The 18740-nt window shown below is 40.0% G+C and overlaps 1 protein-coding gene across 1 annotated transcript in view; it reads left to right on the top strand.

The window, feature by feature from the left end:
* The window catches only part of LOC139953071 (arylsulfatase I-like), a 34059-nt gene extending 15790 nt beyond the window's left edge, over positions 1-18269 (top strand). The window contains exons 2-12 of the mRNA XM_071952475.1: positions 2609-2817; positions 4708-4867; positions 5299-5411; positions 6514-6624; positions 7646-7768; positions 9499-9628; positions 11124-11321; positions 11946-12102; positions 13711-13862; positions 14383-14541; positions 15756-18269. Of these exons, the coding sequence (XP_071808576.1) occupies positions 2653-2817; positions 4708-4867; positions 5299-5411; positions 6514-6624; positions 7646-7768; positions 9499-9628; positions 11124-11321; positions 11946-12102; positions 13711-13862; positions 14383-14541; positions 15756-15886 (1599 nt within the window). The 5' untranslated portion in view covers positions 2609-2652 and the 3' untranslated portion in view covers positions 15887-18269. The remainder of the gene's footprint in view (positions 1-2608; positions 2818-4707; positions 4868-5298; positions 5412-6513; positions 6625-7645; positions 7769-9498; positions 9629-11123; positions 11322-11945; positions 12103-13710; positions 13863-14382; positions 14542-15755) is intronic.
* Positions 18270-18740: the final 471 nt, after the last annotated feature.

The raw sequence follows: 18740 nt of genomic DNA, 5'->3' as shown, positions 1-18740 counted from the left end.
AGTTTGCAAGGTGCCGAAGTGTCCGGTATTCATTATTATGGGTTGTTAAGCCCGGTTCATACTTCTTGCGAATGCGAAGCGAATGTTGACATCACAGGTTCGCAACGAATAATTCGCAGCAGTTGAACTCTGCTCGACTCACTTGCGAATATCGCTGCGAAAGGAGGGCTGTGACGTCAAATTCACATCAAATTCGCTTCGCATTCGTATTCGCATGAAGTATGAACCGGGCTTGACTCATGTTACTTCATGTACTTGTGTATGAAAATGTACATGTATTGTACACTAGGCCACAGAACGGGGGCTGGTCATCTCACCTTCTAGCCAGCTCTCCCCCTAGCCAGCTCGCCCCCAACAAAGTCACCCCCTGCAAAGTGGCCCTGGTTGCTCTCGAGCAGCAAACGACAATCCTGTCCAAACACATATAATTTTGACAGTGGCTAGTCACCAGATTTGCCCCTTTTTTACCATTTTCAAAAATCATGACACAAATTCTAAGCTAAGGGCACGAATATATCCTCAATGTCTAATGAACACTCAAAACACCATTTTGCGAATGCCTTTTTTTTTTCACCAAGCATACCGCAGGTACCAGCCTACTGGATTGACAATCTGCCAAGCCGCGGTCGAGTTTCCGTATGGCGCCACGTGCCATAACATATAGTATCTAATATAGCAAATAATATAATATAGTATCTAATACCTCAATGAGATATCCCTTTTTGTAAAAATCAGTGAAAAGGTGGTGGCACAGTGCAGAAAGTTATCCCCATTCTGTGAAAGGGGTGTTACAAGGCAGTGCTGCAGTGCGTGCGTGCGCGCCAAATTATGAGTGAACGGCAGGCAATTGTACGGACAGCGTACATGCACTGCCTTGTAACACCCCTTTCACAGAATGGTTAGATCCAACTCGGCCGCAGCTCGGCAGTTCGTCAATCCAATAGGCTGATGATCTCATAACCCTCCGGCCTTTATTTGTTTTTGCAATATTTTTTTTATGTCAATTCATGAAAATTTGTTTGTTCTGAATCTGGAACTTTATCTAGAAACTCTAATAAAATATTGAGCTTTCAATTTGTTTTAATTTGTAGGCCTGTGCATAATGCATTATTATTTTTCCCAAAAAATGTTTTTTTATAATATAAAAATATTTGGGGCATGGAGTTTATTACTTGATGTCGCTTTTTACCCAAGCACAAACTAAACATACTTGTTGGGATGACTTTGCTAGGGGACGACATTGTCAGGGTGCAACACTGTTAGAGGGCGACTTCGCTAGGAGGGCGACTTCGCTAGGGGGGCGACATTGTTTGGTGTGGACATTTTGAGGGGATGACTTTGTAAAGCCTCGGGGCGAGCCTGTTAGGGGGCGACTTAGCAGGGGCTACTTTGTCGGTGGGCGAGCTGGCTAGGGGGCGAGATGACCAGCATCCCACAGAACAGGATTAATAATAAGTGCGATCCAAAATTGGTAAACATAAACATCTGATAAAAATTTAAGAATTTCTCAATTTAATCATAAGAAGCAGATAATGATCCATATTTTAATCCAAGCTCCTTCCAGTTTTCCGAGTGTACTTGACTAACTTTTGACAATTCATGAACTATTCATTGTTCATAATTACTGAGAAAAATTTATACAATTTTCAATAAATTAGTTGAAACTGTACATTGTAGACTGGTAGGCCCTAGTGTTTATCAATTCTATTAAATCCGTCCCATACGCATAAAAATCGACCCCTACTTAAAATCTTGGAAGTGAATCTCATTAAACATAGGCCTATAATACATGGATAATCAGGGAACAAGTTTTCCTGCGAACTTGCAATTAGGAAAATATAGAGACTGAACATGTTGTCTGCACACTGATGCTAAATATTGAGTAGCAAGTGATGATTTTTGAGTAGCATCTGCAGTCAAATCAGTTTAAAGGATTTGGGTACCTATTCAAAATGTCCATAGATTTACATCGTTACAGGGTTTGAAGATACTGATAGTGGAAAGCTTCCCTTCAAATATTACTTACTGAGGTGCTGTAGTTTTTGAAAAATGAGTAAAACAATGTCATGAAAATACGTTTGTAAATGATTAAAATAATTTTTGTGTCATGAGACGAAAACTATTTTCATGGCATTGTTTTACTCATTTCCCCAAAACTACAGCACCTCAGCACGTAATATTTTCAGGGAAGCTTTCTACTATCATTATCTTCAACCTGTGTAAGTTTAGTGTAAATCTGTGGACATTGTGTTTTTTGTCCTACAAAAGTTACATAGACCCTTTGAATCTGCAAAATTCACAAGGACAATAGGAAAAAGCAAAAATTTGTGTATTGTTTTCCATCCCTCATGTGAGAAGACTTGTGGACAAGTCGTTAATGGTGTGCTGTGGTTAGATAGTCATACTGTGGCGATGCTCATACATGATCACTGCTCTCGCGCGAACTGATGGTTGCCGTCGTTTACTCGGGACCGTTGTGAGAGCAGTAGTCTCGCCTGGCCAGCAGTCTCGCAAGAAAACTGCGGTAATCAACGACTTGTCCACAAGTCTATCACGTGATGGATATAATGGATCACACTCCCATATTTTGTTGGTTTTACTTTTGCAGCTCAAGAAGTCGTCTACAGAGGTACTCAGCATCAGTAATGAGTGATGATTTCATCTGTGTCTAACGTTGGTTGTATCTCAAACATGAAGAATGTCTTGGCTTTGGTTGTCATTTTGGCAAGCATTGCCGAGTATCCAGTCTGTGGAAAGAATGGCAACCCTGAGCTTCAGACATCACCAAACATCATTTTCATCTTAGCTGATGACTTGGTAAGTACGGCAGAGGTTACAGAGTTTGGTTTGTTTGTTTAGATGATCTTCTTGTCAAGGGAACTCAGCAAGCCTCCACAAGGGGATACCTAGCCCATCTTGTTGGGTTGTTATTTGTTAACATGGTTAAAGACAGTGGACACTATTGGTAATTGTCAAAGACCAGTCTTCTCACTTGGTGTATCTCAACATATACATAAAATAACCAACCTGTAAAAATTTGAGCTTGATTGGTCGTCGCAGTTGCGAGATAATTATGAAAGAAAAAACACCCTTGTCACACGAAGTTGTGTGCTTTCAGATCGTTGATTTCAAGACCTCAAATTCTAAACTTGAGGTCTCGAAATCAAATTTGTGGAAAATTACTTCTTTCTCAAACCAAGTCACTTCAGAGGGAGCCGTTTCTCACAATGCTTTATACTACCAACCTCTCCCCATTACTCGTTATAAAGTGAGGTTTTATGCTGATAATTATTTTGAGTAACTACCAATAGTGTCCACTGCCTTTAACATGTTTAAGACTCTCTTTTATCATCAACCTTGTCATGTAATGGCAAATATGATATATTTACAAAACTATAAAATATAACTATAAATAGTAGACTTGCCGGTGTGGTCTCGACGTTTCGAACAGTATTCTCTGCTCATCTTCAGGAGAACATCGGCTCTTTTCAGAGCCAACACTCCCGCAAAAGAGATTTTACACATGGTTGTACCCGCAAGTCTACTATTTATATATATAGTTTTTCTTATTATTCACACCATGCAAAGCTTTAAACACAAACAAGGTGGGCTCTGGCACAGCCAATCTCTCTCTGACACAAACATTAGTTTGACGTCTATGATTATGAATTGCACACATCAAGTAACCAAATGTGATTTAATTCAAACTACACTTGTAGGCGGCAATACTTATATTCTAGTCATTCTACCTGCTACCTTGCATAAAAAAAAGTACCAATCTCTGCAAGCAACATAGCCTTGTCCAAGGCTCTTAACGCAAGCATCGGTGTGCCGGCTCTGAATTGACCACATAGCGTTGGTTGACGAACTGCATGATACATGTACTGGCACGGTACTGGGTATTTGATACCGTGGGGCGAAGTATGGTTTTTGGAGGTTACAGCGGTTTCCCCTAACTTTTTTTTTCAATCCAGGTTTTTCAACCTCGTACAAACAAAGCCTCAACAATCTTCGTTGTACAAGGTTGAAAAACCTTAAAGAAAACCATGCTTCGACCCCACGGTATCAAGTACTATACCCAGTACCGTGCCAGTGCATGTATCCATGCAGTTCGTCGTCCACAAGAGAGGGGGCCTGTTGCGTAAAGAGCCGTGGACAAGGCTACAATCAACATTGTTCTTACCACGGTAAGAAGTTTGATTGGTCGAGAACCAATCACGTGCCTTGCAACAAATGGGCATGTACCACGGCTAAGGATGTGTGCTACGCGTAACGCACAGCACGGCGTGTAACATGAGTGATGTTAACCGGTGTACATCAACTTGATCGTTCCCACCGTTGATCGATTTCCAGCGCTTAGTACGAAACGGCTGCGGGTTTGAGGGAACAGTGAAGAATGGTTTCTTATTTGAACAAATGATCGTCTGCTACTAAACTATGCATACTTCGTTGTTATAATGTTTGAAGATGACAACATAACTTTGAGAAGAGGAATAATCATGTTACCAAGGTATAACAAAACAATTGTTGAACGCTGTGATTTGGGGTCCATGGGTCTTGTACAACCTCGGGGGGGGGGGGGGGGGGGTGAAATGGCACCCTTGGCTTCGCCTCGGGTGCCATTTTCCCCCTCGGGTGTACAAAACGCCATGGACCCCGTCACAGCATGCAACAACTGTATTAATGTATCTCTCTTATTTGTGACAGGGTTGGAACGATGTAAGCTTTCACGGTTCCTACCAGATCCCTACCCCTAATATAGATGAGTTGGCCTACAATGGTGTGATCCTATCCAACTATTATGTGTCTCCCATCTGCACTCCAACACGGAGCTCTCTGATGACTGGAAAATATCCAATTCACACAGGTAAGAAAATTATCTTCAAGGGTTTGGGTACTTTTTGTCCACCACAAAACACAAGAGTCCAGAGAATTCTATTAAACTTGCCAAGATTTACAGAAAGGCCCTAATGAGATCTTCCGTTAGAATATTTCTGCTGAGGTGCTGTAGATTTTGAGAAATTGGTAAAAATAATTTTTTGTTCTTGAAAATTTGCATTTTGTACATGATTAATGCAACTCTCCTGAAAACATTGCTCTGTGATTTTCCCTTTTTTTCTCAAAAACTTGACGACTAATGAAGCTGAAGCCTCTACAGGTAAATACAAACATCTTTATTCGCAGTGAGTGGGGATTCATGTCATGGCCAAAAAACTTCAAAACACTTTTCATAGGGGCTCCAGCAAGGTGAAATTCTTGATTCTTCTAATTATTTCTTTCTCCACCGTTATATTTCAGGTATGTGGCACAGCGTTATACTTGGTGCAGAACCATGGGGGCTTGGCCTGAATGAAACCCTCTTGCCGCAACTGCTAAAGCAGCAAGGCTACAAAACACACATGGTGGGGAAGGTAAGTCATAAACAGGGATTTGATTTCTCCATTTTAAACTATTTTATAGGCCAAACCCCTTAAAGCCATTGGACACTTTCGGTAAACAGTGTTGTCCAAGGCCCACACTTCATGTATCACAACTTATATATATAAAATAACAAACCTGTGAAAGTTTAGGCCCAATCGGTCATCGGAGTCAGGAGAAAATAATGAGAAAACCCACCCTTGTTTCCGCACGTTTTGCGGTGTCATAACATGTGTTCAAAATAAATCCGTAATTCTCGACAATGAGAATTGATAATTGTATTAATGTTTTCTCAAAAAGTAAAGCATTTCATGGAATAATATTCAAGAGAAGTCTTTCACCATGACCTTCTGTTAACCCTGTAAGTTATTTGTAAATATGTGAATTTTTTTTTTCTGTTCCAAAAGTGTGTAATGGCTTTAAAGGGTCTATTTACTTTTTGTAGGACAAAAAACACAGTGTCCACATATTTACATTAAACTTACACAGTTTGAAGATAATGTTAAAAAGCTTCCCTGAAAATACTACTTGCTAAGTTGCTGCAGTTTTTGAGAAATGAGTAAAGCAATATGTATTTGGTTGGCGGTAACAACATGCGTGTAAATCACTTGCCAGGTAGAGTGTCCTCCTTGTTTCCTTTTCCCTGGAACAGTGCCTTATGGTCTTTGAGAGTCCTGTTGACCATGGCCAAATTTCATGGCTCTGCTTTACTGTAGCAAAGAATCGGCGCTTACGGAAGCAGGGAATTCCGTACTTACGTCAAGCGTATTTCATGGGTTAGCGGGGAATTTCGGCTTGTGCACGTGCATACTCAACAGTACTAAGCATTTTGCACTTAAACATGTTAAAAGGCTAGCGCAGAAATTGGCGCTTGGACATGTTGGACATAAGCACAGAATGGTGATCGTAAATGCACAATTCAGCGGTAGGCAGGGCCATGAAAATGGGTCCAGGTGATGTGACCATACCAGCTCAGTTTACTCTTCTTTTCTGTTGCAAGAATCTCCTCTCATGGTCCTATGCCTTGATGAATCCTATTTTTCTTTGTTCAACCCCTAATTATTTATGAATTTCTTGAATTGGTTTGAATCCTAGTGGCATCTTGGATTCTTTGATGAGAGGTATACTCCAACCCAGCGAGGGTTTGATACTCATTTTGGTTACTACCTCGGCAAACAAGATTACTGGACACATTATGATACAGAGGTAAATCATTTCCTTTTTTAAATAAGGGAATCAATGTGTGGTGAAGAGGTTTTTAACTAGTGGTTTAATCCCAGCGAGGCCTGGTTCTTGATATTTTTACCGAGACAAAGTCGAGGTAAATTATCAAGAACCAGGCCTCGGCGGGTTTAAACCACTAGTTGAAAACCGAGTCAACACACTTTGATTCCCATTCATAAATACCTTTTCGGTCAAAAACATCATCACTTTTTGGTCTAAAAGTAAAATGAATGCAAAAAATATAATTGTTAAACGATTCCTTTCAACACAACACCCCTCCAGCTATGAAATGGTAAAGCCCTCCGCCGCCCTCGGGTAAACAACTCCTTATAAGGGAATGCTGTGCACGTCGCGCGTATCGCGTGATGTGGCACGACTGTTTCAGCCGTTGCTCTCGACCAATAGGAATGAAGAAACTGTCTTATAAGAGCAGGTGCAAGGTCACGTGTCACGCCCATGAATAAACACTTTTTTCCTGTCATAAACAAAGGTTTATACACACCCATGTGAAGCGCTCTCCACCAATAGGAAAAGCGAAACTGTCTGAGGTATTTATGAATAAACTCTTTAACCACTTTGGGTCGGTATTCTTAAATAAGTTCTGTGCCTTTTGGCGGTACTATTCTTAGGAACCTTTGGAACCTTCTTGAGTAACTGTTTGCCTTTGAAATCATTGCTTGCAACAATGAAACCATGATTTGACAATAGAAAGACAACAATTTCTCATTACCAGTTACTTGTATCTATTTTGTTTAGGCAAAACAAAAGTGAAGCACGATAGGTGCCTGTCTGTGCACGCTACACACTGGAAAGTCAGTGTGTGGATACTGTCATCAGTCATTTGGCTACCAGCCAAAAACTGAGGGAGCTCTGAAGCTTTTCCGAATTGTAATAAACTGGCTGCCACGAAAACAGCCAAGAAAAAGTTTGATGTTATTGTAAAACGTGCTATATAAGAACTGTTTGTTACTATTAAACCTCAATGTTTACTTTCTCTTATTAGCATTTTAATGGAATGGACTTTCACAAGAATGGCTCTACATATAAGGCAGCATATGGGAAATATTCCACCAGGATCTACACTCAAGAAGCAGAGAACATTATTGCTACACATGATAAATCACAGGTACATCAATGCCATCGGCATAGACCGTATTGAATAACACTTGAAAGAAGCTAACTTGTAGGGCACACCGTATGCGCATCCATTTGCATACATCAATGAAGCATGCAGCACTCAACATTCCCGGTTTGATTTCTACGGCACATGCACGTACACCTGCACACACACATGCTAAGACGCCATGTTGTAGGTCAGATCAACACCAGCCTTAAGCTTGACATTAGCTCTTTTCAAACTACTCAACCCCGGGGAATAATTAACAGCCTTTTCACACTACTCAACCCCGGGGAATAATTAACAGCCTTTTCACACTACTCAACCCCGGGGAATAATTAACAGCCTTTTCACACTACTCAACCCCGGGGAATAATTAACAGCCTTTTCACACTATGATCCCTTTATACCGCCGGTCTGCCCAAGGGCCCAATTTTATAGAGCTGCTAAAGTAGAAAAACTGCTCAAACATAGTCTGGTTAGCAATATTAAGCAGGACACCAGCCACAGATAGTACACATGAGATGGTATTTTGGCTGGTAACCTTATTCTTGAGAGCATAATTTTGTTGTGCTTAGCTACTTTTTGTACTTAAGTAGCGGCTCTATTAAATAGGGCACTGGTCTGCCCGGGCAAATGGGCATACCCCCGGGAAATAGCCACCCCTTCTCCGGAGTTGGGGTAAGTGGTAAAACCCTGGGGTATTCTTGAAACATGCAACCGGACCCCTGTGGAATAGGGACACAGTGTGAAAGTGCTCCGGGGTAACTGTTTGGCTAACAAAAGTCCTGGGCATTCTCAGGGCTGTATTCCACGGGGGTACGAGGATAAGAGATACATTGTAAAAGGGGTATTCGGTGGAAAGCTCCACGAAGAAAGAGGCCTGAATATCACATCCTTTTCATCTTTACCAACTCACACCTGTTATCTCCATTTAAATACTTGTCCAAACAGAATAATTGGATCATGAACAGACCAGTATAGTGCTGCTGACTGCTCCGGGCAGATTAATTATTTGCTCATTAAAGAACTTTAATGACACTGTAATGACAATGCAAACACACTCAACCACTGAAGGATGAATACAGTTTTTGAGTTTCGTGGCCAAACTCAGTAATACTCTAATGGAGTTTTCTCGTAATGAAGATACGTGCTGTTTTGATGTTGCAGATCTGGCTGCTGTTTCTATAATTTAGAAGTGCCAAAATGTTTTGAAAAGGTGAAGGTTTCAAAAGCATTTTTTTTTTAAGAAAACAACTACAGAGTCCTCACTCAATCACTTAAACTTTTCCCTCAAACTTTATCACAAAGGGTTGTCTTAAGTTGTCTGATATTTTCAGACGTACATTTGACCAAATACTTTTGAAACCGTTTTGTTTATTTGCATAGATGATATTCCTGTCATCAGTGATTAGCTTGCAGGGCTGTAGCTTGCAGGGCTGATACTGCAAGGAGGCAACAAAGGCCATTGCTTCCATGCCCCCTGGTCATTGCCTAGCCTGGTGCCCTTGAAATGCTCCAGTAGATATTTACAATTTCCTCATAGAGTACCTTTTACCAAGGAGACTAAGCCTTGGTGACTTTGCCCTTTCAGAAATGAAGTAACATGCCTGAGCTTGTTAAGATTCGAATCCATGACCTTGTGATTGCAAGTCCGGCAGACGAACCATGGTGAACATGCTGTTGTATAGAGCACTGTGTTTCATACATGTAGATCTCCTTGTTTCTTTTCTCATCAGCCATTGTTCCTGTACTTTGCTCATCAAGCCGTTCATAGTGGCAATGATCCCAAGCATGCTTTACAAGCTCCCCAGGAATACTATGACAGGTTTACTAACATCACAGATGACAAGCGAAGGATGTTTGCAGGTAAATATGGGTCCAGAATAAATTTTGGCTGCCAGTACGGCTGCAAGTACTTTTGTTTGGCTGCTAGTACTTTGGCTGTCAGTACTTCGGCCGCCAGTACCAATTATTTGGCTGCCAGTACTTAAGTTGTCAGCCTTTTGGCTGCCAATACTTTGGCTGCCATTACTTCAGGTGCCAGTACTTCAGGTTCAAGCGCGTTGGCTGTTGTTACTTTGGTTGCTAGCACTTTGACTGCCAGTACTTTAGTTATTAGTACTTTGGTTACCAATACTTTGGCTGCCAGTACTTTGGCTACCAGTACTTTGGCTGCCAGTACTTTGGCTGCCAGTACTTTAGCTGCCAGTACTATGGCTGCCAGTACTTCAGGTGCCATTACCTAGGTTTACACTACTTTGGCTGCCAGTACTTTGGCTGCCAGTACTTTGGCTGCCAGTACTTTGGCTACCAGTACTTTGGCTGCCAGTACTTTAGCTGCCAGTACTATGGCTGCCAGTACTTCAGGTGCCATTACCTAGGTTTACACTACTTTGGCTGCCAGTACTTTGGCTACCAGTACTTTGGCTGCCAGTACTTTGGCTGCCAGTACTATGGCTGCCAGTACTTCAGGTGCCAGTACTTCAGGTGCCAGCACCTTGGCTGTTAGTAAATGTACTTTGGTTGCCAGTACTTTGGTTGTGATCATTTTGGTTGCTAGTACTTTGACTGCCAGTACTTCAGCTGGCTTGACTTAAGTTACCAGTACTTTGTCTGTGAATACTTTAGTTGTTGGTACTTTAGTTGTTGGTACTTTGGTTGCCAGTACTTTGGTTGACAGTTCTTTTGGCTGCCAGTGCTTTGGGTGTCAGTACTTCAGCTGCCATTACCTAGGTTTATAGTACTTTGGTTGCCAGTTCTTTGGCTGCCAGTGGTTCAGCTACCGTTACCTAGGTTTATACTACTTTGGCTGTCAGTACTTTGGCTGCCAGTACTTTAGCTGTCAGTACTTCAGGTGCCAGTACTTCAGGTGCCAGCACCTTGGCTGTTAGTAAATGTACTTTGGTTGTGATAATTTTGGTTGCTAGTACTTTGACTGCCAGTACTTCAGCTGGCTTGACTTAAGTTGCCAGTACTTTGTCTGCGAATACTTTGGTTGCCAGTACTTTAGTTGTTGGTACTTTGGTTGCCAGTGCTTTGGTTGCCGGTTCTTTTGGCTGCCAGTGCTTTGGGTGTCAGTACTTCAGCTGCCATTACCTAGGTTTATAGTACTTTGGTTGCCAGTTCTTTGGCTGCCAGTGGTTCAGCTACCGTTACCTAGGTTTATACTACTTTGGCTGTCAGTACTTTGGCTGCCAGTACTTTAGCTGCCAGTACTTTAGCTGCCATTAAAGTTGGCAGTACTTTAGCTACTTTGGCTGCCAGTACTTTGGCTGCCAGTATTTCAGCTGCTAGCACTTCAGCTGCCAGTACTATTTCTATTACACACAATATATAATTTCAACTCTTTGTTCTAATCTAGCCATGGTTGCAGTGATGGACGAGTCAGTAGGGAATGTCACCCGAGCCTTGAAGGAAGCTGGATTGTACGACAACTCCATTATCTTCTTCTCTACTGATAATGGTGGACCAGCGCATGGATTTGATTTTAATCACGCCAATAACTACCCGCTAAGAGGAACTAAGCTGAGTTTATGGGAGGGAGGAGTAAGAGGCACTGGTAAATCCATTACTGCTTTTAAATGTGACTTTGATGCACCATTAAAGAAAGATGCTAAAATAACACATCCTTTTCGTATATCAACTTACATCTGTTATCTCTATGTAGTTGCTTGTTCAAATAGTTAAAAAGACTTCAGACCTGAAGCCGTTTGGTAGGCATCTGAAAGAACACAAATTTGTGCAATGAGGGTGTATTTTGTTTCATTATTTTCTTGAAGCCTCGATGACCAATTGAGTCAAAGTATTTACAGATTTGTTATTGTATGCATATGTTTGAAAATTCCAAATGATAATACTCGTCTTTGACCATTACCAAAAGTATCCTGGAGCCAATTTCACAAAGCAATACAATTTGTCCCAAGAAAATGTTTCAGTATTACCATAGTGATTTGTATTGTGACATCTTGCACTTGATTTGCAGTTAAAATTAGTCTTAGTACTTTGTGAAATCGGCCCCAGTGCCTTCAAATAGTTGTTTTGAAAAAGTAACAAAAGAAACACATGTTAAGAACAGAAGCAGAAAGAAACCACACACCAATTGGGCAGACAAACAAAATTATGATCTTAAATGTTTTTATTAAGTTTGGTGATTTTATTTGTTTTATCGCTTATTTCTTTAAAGCCTTTGTGCACAGCAACCTTTTGAAGAAACCAGCGCGCATATCACATGATCTACTCCATGTTTGTGATTGGTTGCCAACAATTTACGGTTTGGCTGGTGGAGACGTTAGCTCTCTGAAGAATCTGGACGGGTTTGATGTTTGGCCGACACTTTCAAAGTAAGTACATGGTGCAATGCGCATATATAAGAATTAACTATTATACACATATTGACTGGCAATGAGGTAACTAGTGTACGTCTATTCCCCCGAGGGACTTTTAGTGACCAGAAGGGAAATAGGCCCCTCTTCTGGTCACTCACAGGCCCGAGGGGGAATAGATGTACACTAGTTACCGAATTATGCCAGTCAATATGTGTTTTATAACACAGCTCGGTCTTAAATGTGAAATAAGAACAGAAATCTGGAAAAGAAAGGAAGTTTTGTAGTTGCTGTTCACGATTAAATTCAAGAGAGGGCGCTGTAACCGGGTACTTTTTTTGAAAGACTAGTGCCCGCTCGGGAACTAGTTCCTGCAAACACGCGTGCGCGATCACTAGACTATATTAGTTCATCCCACGTGACCGTGTTTCAGCCAACCAGAATACAAGCAAGAGATGTGTTATAATACTAAATAGCAAACTTGTGGGTACAGCCATGAGCAAGTTTGATCAATGACCATAGTTAACCATAGTTCGACTAACTCTGATCGAACCCGTGTTAGTCAACGATAGTTGGACCAGTCTCTAATCGACTGTTCGCAAACATCCACTCGAGACTGGTCGAGGTTGGTCGCATCGTTGGTTACCAATAGCAATTTGTCATATCACAGTGTGCTGCGGGCAGAGAGGACCATGCAGTTATTAAAATAGCTGAACAGGAGTGAGTATGGACTTTTTATGTGTTCATGGCATATGTAGATCTATGGTTCACCGTCATCTTTTTCACATACGGTTGCTAGAGTCATTCGCACTTTTCTTTCAGCGCGCATGCGCTTCGTACGTCACGAAGTAACCTCACTGGTCCTCAGTGAGTGCCCATGCAAGCATACACATTGTGCGACCCGTATGGTGCAGCGTTATGCCCGCATCTCTCCCGTCTCTGAAAACAACTACTCCTTCATCTCCTTCCATGGATCGTTTCCTGGTTTTTTCACTAAAGACGTCAGTCAATCTTTTTTAATGAGGTTTACAAAGCAACTGTTATGCCATTTGTGATGGGCTCTGTGAAAACGAGTCACAAGGGGGAAAATTATACATGGCTCAAAAGAGCATACAACAAGCTTCATTTTGACACAGCATACAAACTTGTGTGATGTTTGGTTCAAAAGTTGTGACCCTTTGAAAAATAGGTTATGTAATAATCTGAAAATAACCTATACTGGGGAAACAGCCCTGTTAATAAAAACATCACCTATTTGTTTAAGGATGAACAAATAGAATGTGATTTATTCATGTTTATCAATCAAAACAAAGTTTTTGTTTAGAAAAATTGAAATTTCAGATCCTAAAGAAGCATAAAACCACATAATAAAAAAAAAACATCTTTTGTTCACCCTCCCATCACTCACCAGCCCTTTACTGGAAAGTGAGCTTTGCAACAAGCGACTCATTTTTGATTATCTCACAACTTCATAGACAAATTTAGCTCAAATTTTCACAGGTTTGTTATTTTATGCATATGTTGAGATACATTAAGTGAGAAGACTGGTCTTTGACAATTACCAATAGTGTCCAGTGTCTTTAAACAATTGTCTAATATTTCTATGTTCTCTTGAACCCTGAACAGTGACCTGACATCTCCACGGAAAGAGATTCTACTGAACATCGATACTATGTACAATGTGTCTGCGTTACGAGTTGGTGACATGAAAATCATTAATGGTGATGTACGTAAAGGGGTTTGGTCTGGCTGGTACGAACCAGAGGGATTACCCCCACGTAAGTAGTTAACCTTCCTGTCTGACGTGGAAGATGCATAACTAACATTTATTCAATCGTTGCGGTACCCGTTGCTATTACATAGTATACCTGCCTCTAGCCACCGGGCTAGCTCTATGGTCTAGTGTCAAGACACCTGCTCTTGCATTGCAAAAGTCTTGGGTTTCGAATCCCATCTGAGTGATATACATGTGGAGTTTTAAAAAAAAAATTGGGAAAGTGCTTGGTATCCACAGTGCTTAATACACATTGATGCTTCATCATTGGTTTTCTACCTTCAGTCATCTTGGCATGTCATTGGTCAAGCACACTGAACTCAAGCTCTGGTGTTACTGATCAGTCGAGTCTGGGTTTGAGTCCTGGTCATGACACTTGTTTCCTTTTAAAGCTAGGCACTTAACTATATTCCTCCTTTGGATGGGACGTGAAGCCTTTGGTGCCAGGTGTTGTTTAATTCACGTAAGTGAACCCGGTGAATAAGAAAACACCTAAGAATACTCTTTCTTTGTACTATCTACAGATTACATACCACCACCACCACCCTCAGGAGCATTTGCCGTACACTGCCCGCCTAAACCCAGCAATGCGTCGACCAACTGTAACCCATTTAAAGCCACATGCTTATACAATATCACCAACGACCCTTGTGAGTTCTACAATGTAGCTGGTTGGAACCAAGGTTTGTCATTCACTAATAAATAATATTGTTAGTGGCTTCTTATATTGTGCTCATATCTGTCACTTAGTGACGGTCAAGGTGCTTCAACATTCAGTATTTTTCCTGCAAGTTATGTGGGACTTCGTTTGAATTGTGAGATCTAATCCTGTTACATAGCACCATGTAATGGTTTACGAGGTGCTGCATGTGTGGCCAATATGCAGCCAATCAAACCGGGAACACCATGGCGACTCTTTGAATAATTTCACTAGGTTTTGTTAAGCGTGTTACACAAAACACTGGACCTCAGCTTTACATTCCCTCTGACGGACAAAGCATCATGTTTCTTGCTTAGGGACACAGGTTTCACGACTAGGACTCAAACCCACACTCTGCTGATCAGTCGGATACAACAGAGCATGAGTCTGATGCTTTTAAACTGTATATCAAACATCAAGAGAAAACTTTTGGCCAGTGTCTAAAACCTTAAAGACAATGGACACTTTTGGTAATTGTCAAAGATCAGTCTTCTCACTTGTTGTATATCAACATATGCATAAAATAACAAACCTGTGAAAATTTTAGCTCAGTTTGTCGTCAATGTTGCAAATAATAATGAAAGAAAAAACACCGTTGTCACACAAAGTTGTGTGCTTTCAGATGCTTGATTTTGAGACCTCAAATTCTAAATCTGAGGTCTCAAAATCAAATTCGTGGAAAATTACTTCTTTCTCAAATACTACAATACTTCAGAGGGAGCTGTTTCTCACCAAGTTTTATACTATCAACAGCTCCCCATTATTCGTTACCAAGTAAGGTTTTATGCTAATAATTTTTTTTAGTAATTACCAATAATTTCTGCTGCCTTTAAAGAACTTATTTCAGTTGTTTTCATGTAGATCATTTCAGAGAAACTGCTTACTTTTTAGCTTCAAGAAAGACTTGCAAGACCACTTTTTTGGCAAGCGCCAAAATTCATACTTGCTTTTGCAGGCATTTTACTCTTCCTACTTTAGTGTCTGTTTTCTGATTTGTTTTTTCGCCCTTGGAAATTTTTTATTAATAAGGTCTGAAAGTCATTTACAGCCTACACAATGTGTACACACAGGTGTCAGCTCTTGCACTTGATGAAATGTTCCTACTTTTGTTCGGCAAAGACCCAATATCTTGCTTGCATTTTGATAGGGGAACTATTCATTCATGAGGTTGTGACTTTGTGTTTTGTTTCTTGACAGATATTGTTTCTGAAATGACTTCCCGTCTGAATGAATATAAAGACACCATGGTCCCAGCAAGGAATGTGCTGACAAACGATCCTAATGCTAACCCTGACCTCCATGGTGGATTCTGGGTCCCTTGGGTCTGACCTCAAGGTTATGACCTTTAACCTTTGACTGCTAATCCCAAGAATTCTCAGGCTAAACCTACTACACAGACCTTCCTATCGCAATGGCACAGCCTGAGTTTCTACTATAGAAACTATGGAAAGCCATGAATGCAAAACTTAGAGACACTGGATACTATTGGTAATTGTCAAAGACCAGTCTTCTCACATGGTGTATCTCAACATATGCATAAAGTAACAAAGCTGTAAAAGTTTGAGCTCAATTGGTCGTCGAAGTTGTGAGATAATAATGAAAGAAAAAACACCCTAGTCAAACAAAGTTGTGTGCTTTCAGATGCTTGATTTCGAGACCTCAAAATCTAATTCTGAGGTCTCAAAGTCAAATTTGTGGAAAATTACTTCTTTCTCGAAAACTACGTTACATCAGAGGGAGCCGTTTCTCACATCGTCTAACTATCAACCTCAGCCCATTACTCGTTACCAAGTAAGGTTTTATGCTAATAATTATTTTGAGTAATTATCAACAGTGTCCACTGCCTTTAAACGGATGCCACAGTTTGTTACAGTGTCACACAACTTTTCAAAAATAGTGTCAAACTTGTTGGAAACAAAGCCACCAAGTATGGGAGCAACTTTATTTTATTGAAAGTTTGCACAAATTGTTGAATTTGGTCAGAATTTGGTTAACACAATTGAATGGTTTGCACTTGGCTGTCCATGCCAAACAACGCGGTTTGGTTATCAACAGTAGAAAGGTCTATAGTAAATGTCTAAATGATATGCCAGAGATTTCTTGGGCTGGTCCACAGTGTTGTACTGCCCTCTGTAGGTCAATAATTTAAATACTTTTCCTGTGTAAAAAGTATTGGCATGCATTTGAGACACAATGGAGTTATTTACGATGGTTTCAGCCGCCAGGCCTCGGTGTGGAAGGTTTAAATAGTTGCAGCAGTCAAAGTGTTAACATTGGATTTATGCCATTGTCATTTAGAGACATTATTCCCAGGTGAAAATTCCAGATGAAACCACTTTCAACTGGTGTTAGTTCCCAACTGGTCCAGTTGAACTGGGAATTGGTAACTGGATCGTGAACTGGTTCCTATTGATGCCACAATAAGTACCAGTTGGCAACTACTGGTTTCAACTAGTTTCTTTCGCAACACGTTGAGCTACCAACATGATACCAGTTGAAACCAGTTAATCCTGTTGAAACCAGTTAAAACAAGTTGAATTTAAACTGGTTTCAACTGGAATTGTCACCTGGGATATGTATGCCTTTTGCCCTGTTGTAAACCCATTGAAACTGCTTTTTCACTGCATGTGTGTTTTGGGTTGGTTTTGGTGGTTTGGAGTTGGATATCATTTGCATTTTAATGCATTGTTTACTTTTATACATAAAATGCTTTTTAAGATAACTATCTTTGGTTTTACTTCCCTCGGACAGCTAGCCACAATATATGTATTGTACTATTTTCAATTTTTGTTGTACTGTGGATACTTTTATTGCTTTGATTATTTGTAAGATTGTTTAACTTAAAAACTTAAAAACGGCTTATCTATTATAATGACTCTGGACGCCAGTGACGATTATCCCCTATTGGTTTTGAACACAGTTCTCCAGCTTTGGCATTTCCACACCAAATAGCCGCCACTGACGTCACGATCCCTTTGTCGCGTGGGCTTGTTACCCCACGTTTTTCAGAAATTTGGCTTGGAGCGTTCTGGAGAAAAACCCATTTTTACCATGTTTAACATGAGGTAAGAGACTCAATATATTATTTTTTATGTTTCTTGGATGGATTGCAGCTGTTAGAAAACTGTAATATCTATATATTAGAGATCATCCTTTATTGGCTGTTTAAGTTCTTCTTTCTTTCGAAATTGTAGGGAAATGTTGTTTAAAAGTAACTGAACAAAATAATTGTATTTTTTTTATTTTTTTTATACTTAGAATTAAAGGCAGTTATACTTAGTTAGAATTATGTACCCGGTGGGTACTTAATTATTAAGTGTTTTCCTTGGTTTCATTATTGGGACAAAATTTACATGAAATGACATGAAATGTTCCTGAATTTTTTATCAAAAGATGTATTGACGTAAGATGTGTACTTTTGTATAATTATTTTTTATACTGAATTTCTATTTTTTTCACAAGTGTACTTTCTGTATCATGTATAACTGTATGTTCTTTATGAACTGAAAAAAATATAAAATTTTACTATATATTTTGCAAGTAAAGAACATGTATTACTTGAGATGTGAAAATGTTAATTGATAAAAGATTTATTGTAAGTACGAAGCTTGTCCTATTATGTGTACTTAATTGTGTCTCATGCATAACTTTGTGTTTTTCACCGAACTGAAAAATACATTGTATGCCTATATCAATTTTGCAATCAAATCTGCTTCGGTTCTATTTCTTTGTGAAAGTGGGGGAGGGCAGGGGGTGGAAATTGAAAATAAAGACTTTTGAAACTAATTAATTAATATATATCTAATTCAATTACGACAATTTCACCTTATGTTTCTGGATATTTAGGTCAGATGGTGTATACATTTGGGTTTTTTTTTTGTTTTTGTTTTTTTTTTTGGGGGGGGTGTCTAGCTGACTGGTAGAATGTTAAGAATAAAGGTATAAAAACTTTTCCAAGATAAGGCTGGAACAATCAAACTTGACAAGAGTATGCAGAAACTGTCAAACAGTACAAGTAAGTTTGCAGAAACTATCAAACTTGTCCCAAGATTTTGCAGAAACTATTAAACTTGTCCAAGATATTCAGAAACTTTTCAAACATGTCCAAGACTAAACTGTCGCCCGGTGCGCGACAGCGATCGAAAGTGGCAACTAAATTAATTGACTTTCTCATACTGGTCG

Source organism: Asterias amurensis, chromosome 2 (genome assembly GCF_032118995.1).
Source record: "Asterias amurensis chromosome 2, ASM3211899v1".
In the NCBI taxonomy this organism is placed as follows: domain Eukaryota; kingdom Metazoa; phylum Echinodermata; class Asteroidea; order Forcipulatida; family Asteriidae; genus Asterias; species Asterias amurensis.
This window is presented reverse-complemented; position numbering and strand designations above follow the sequence as displayed.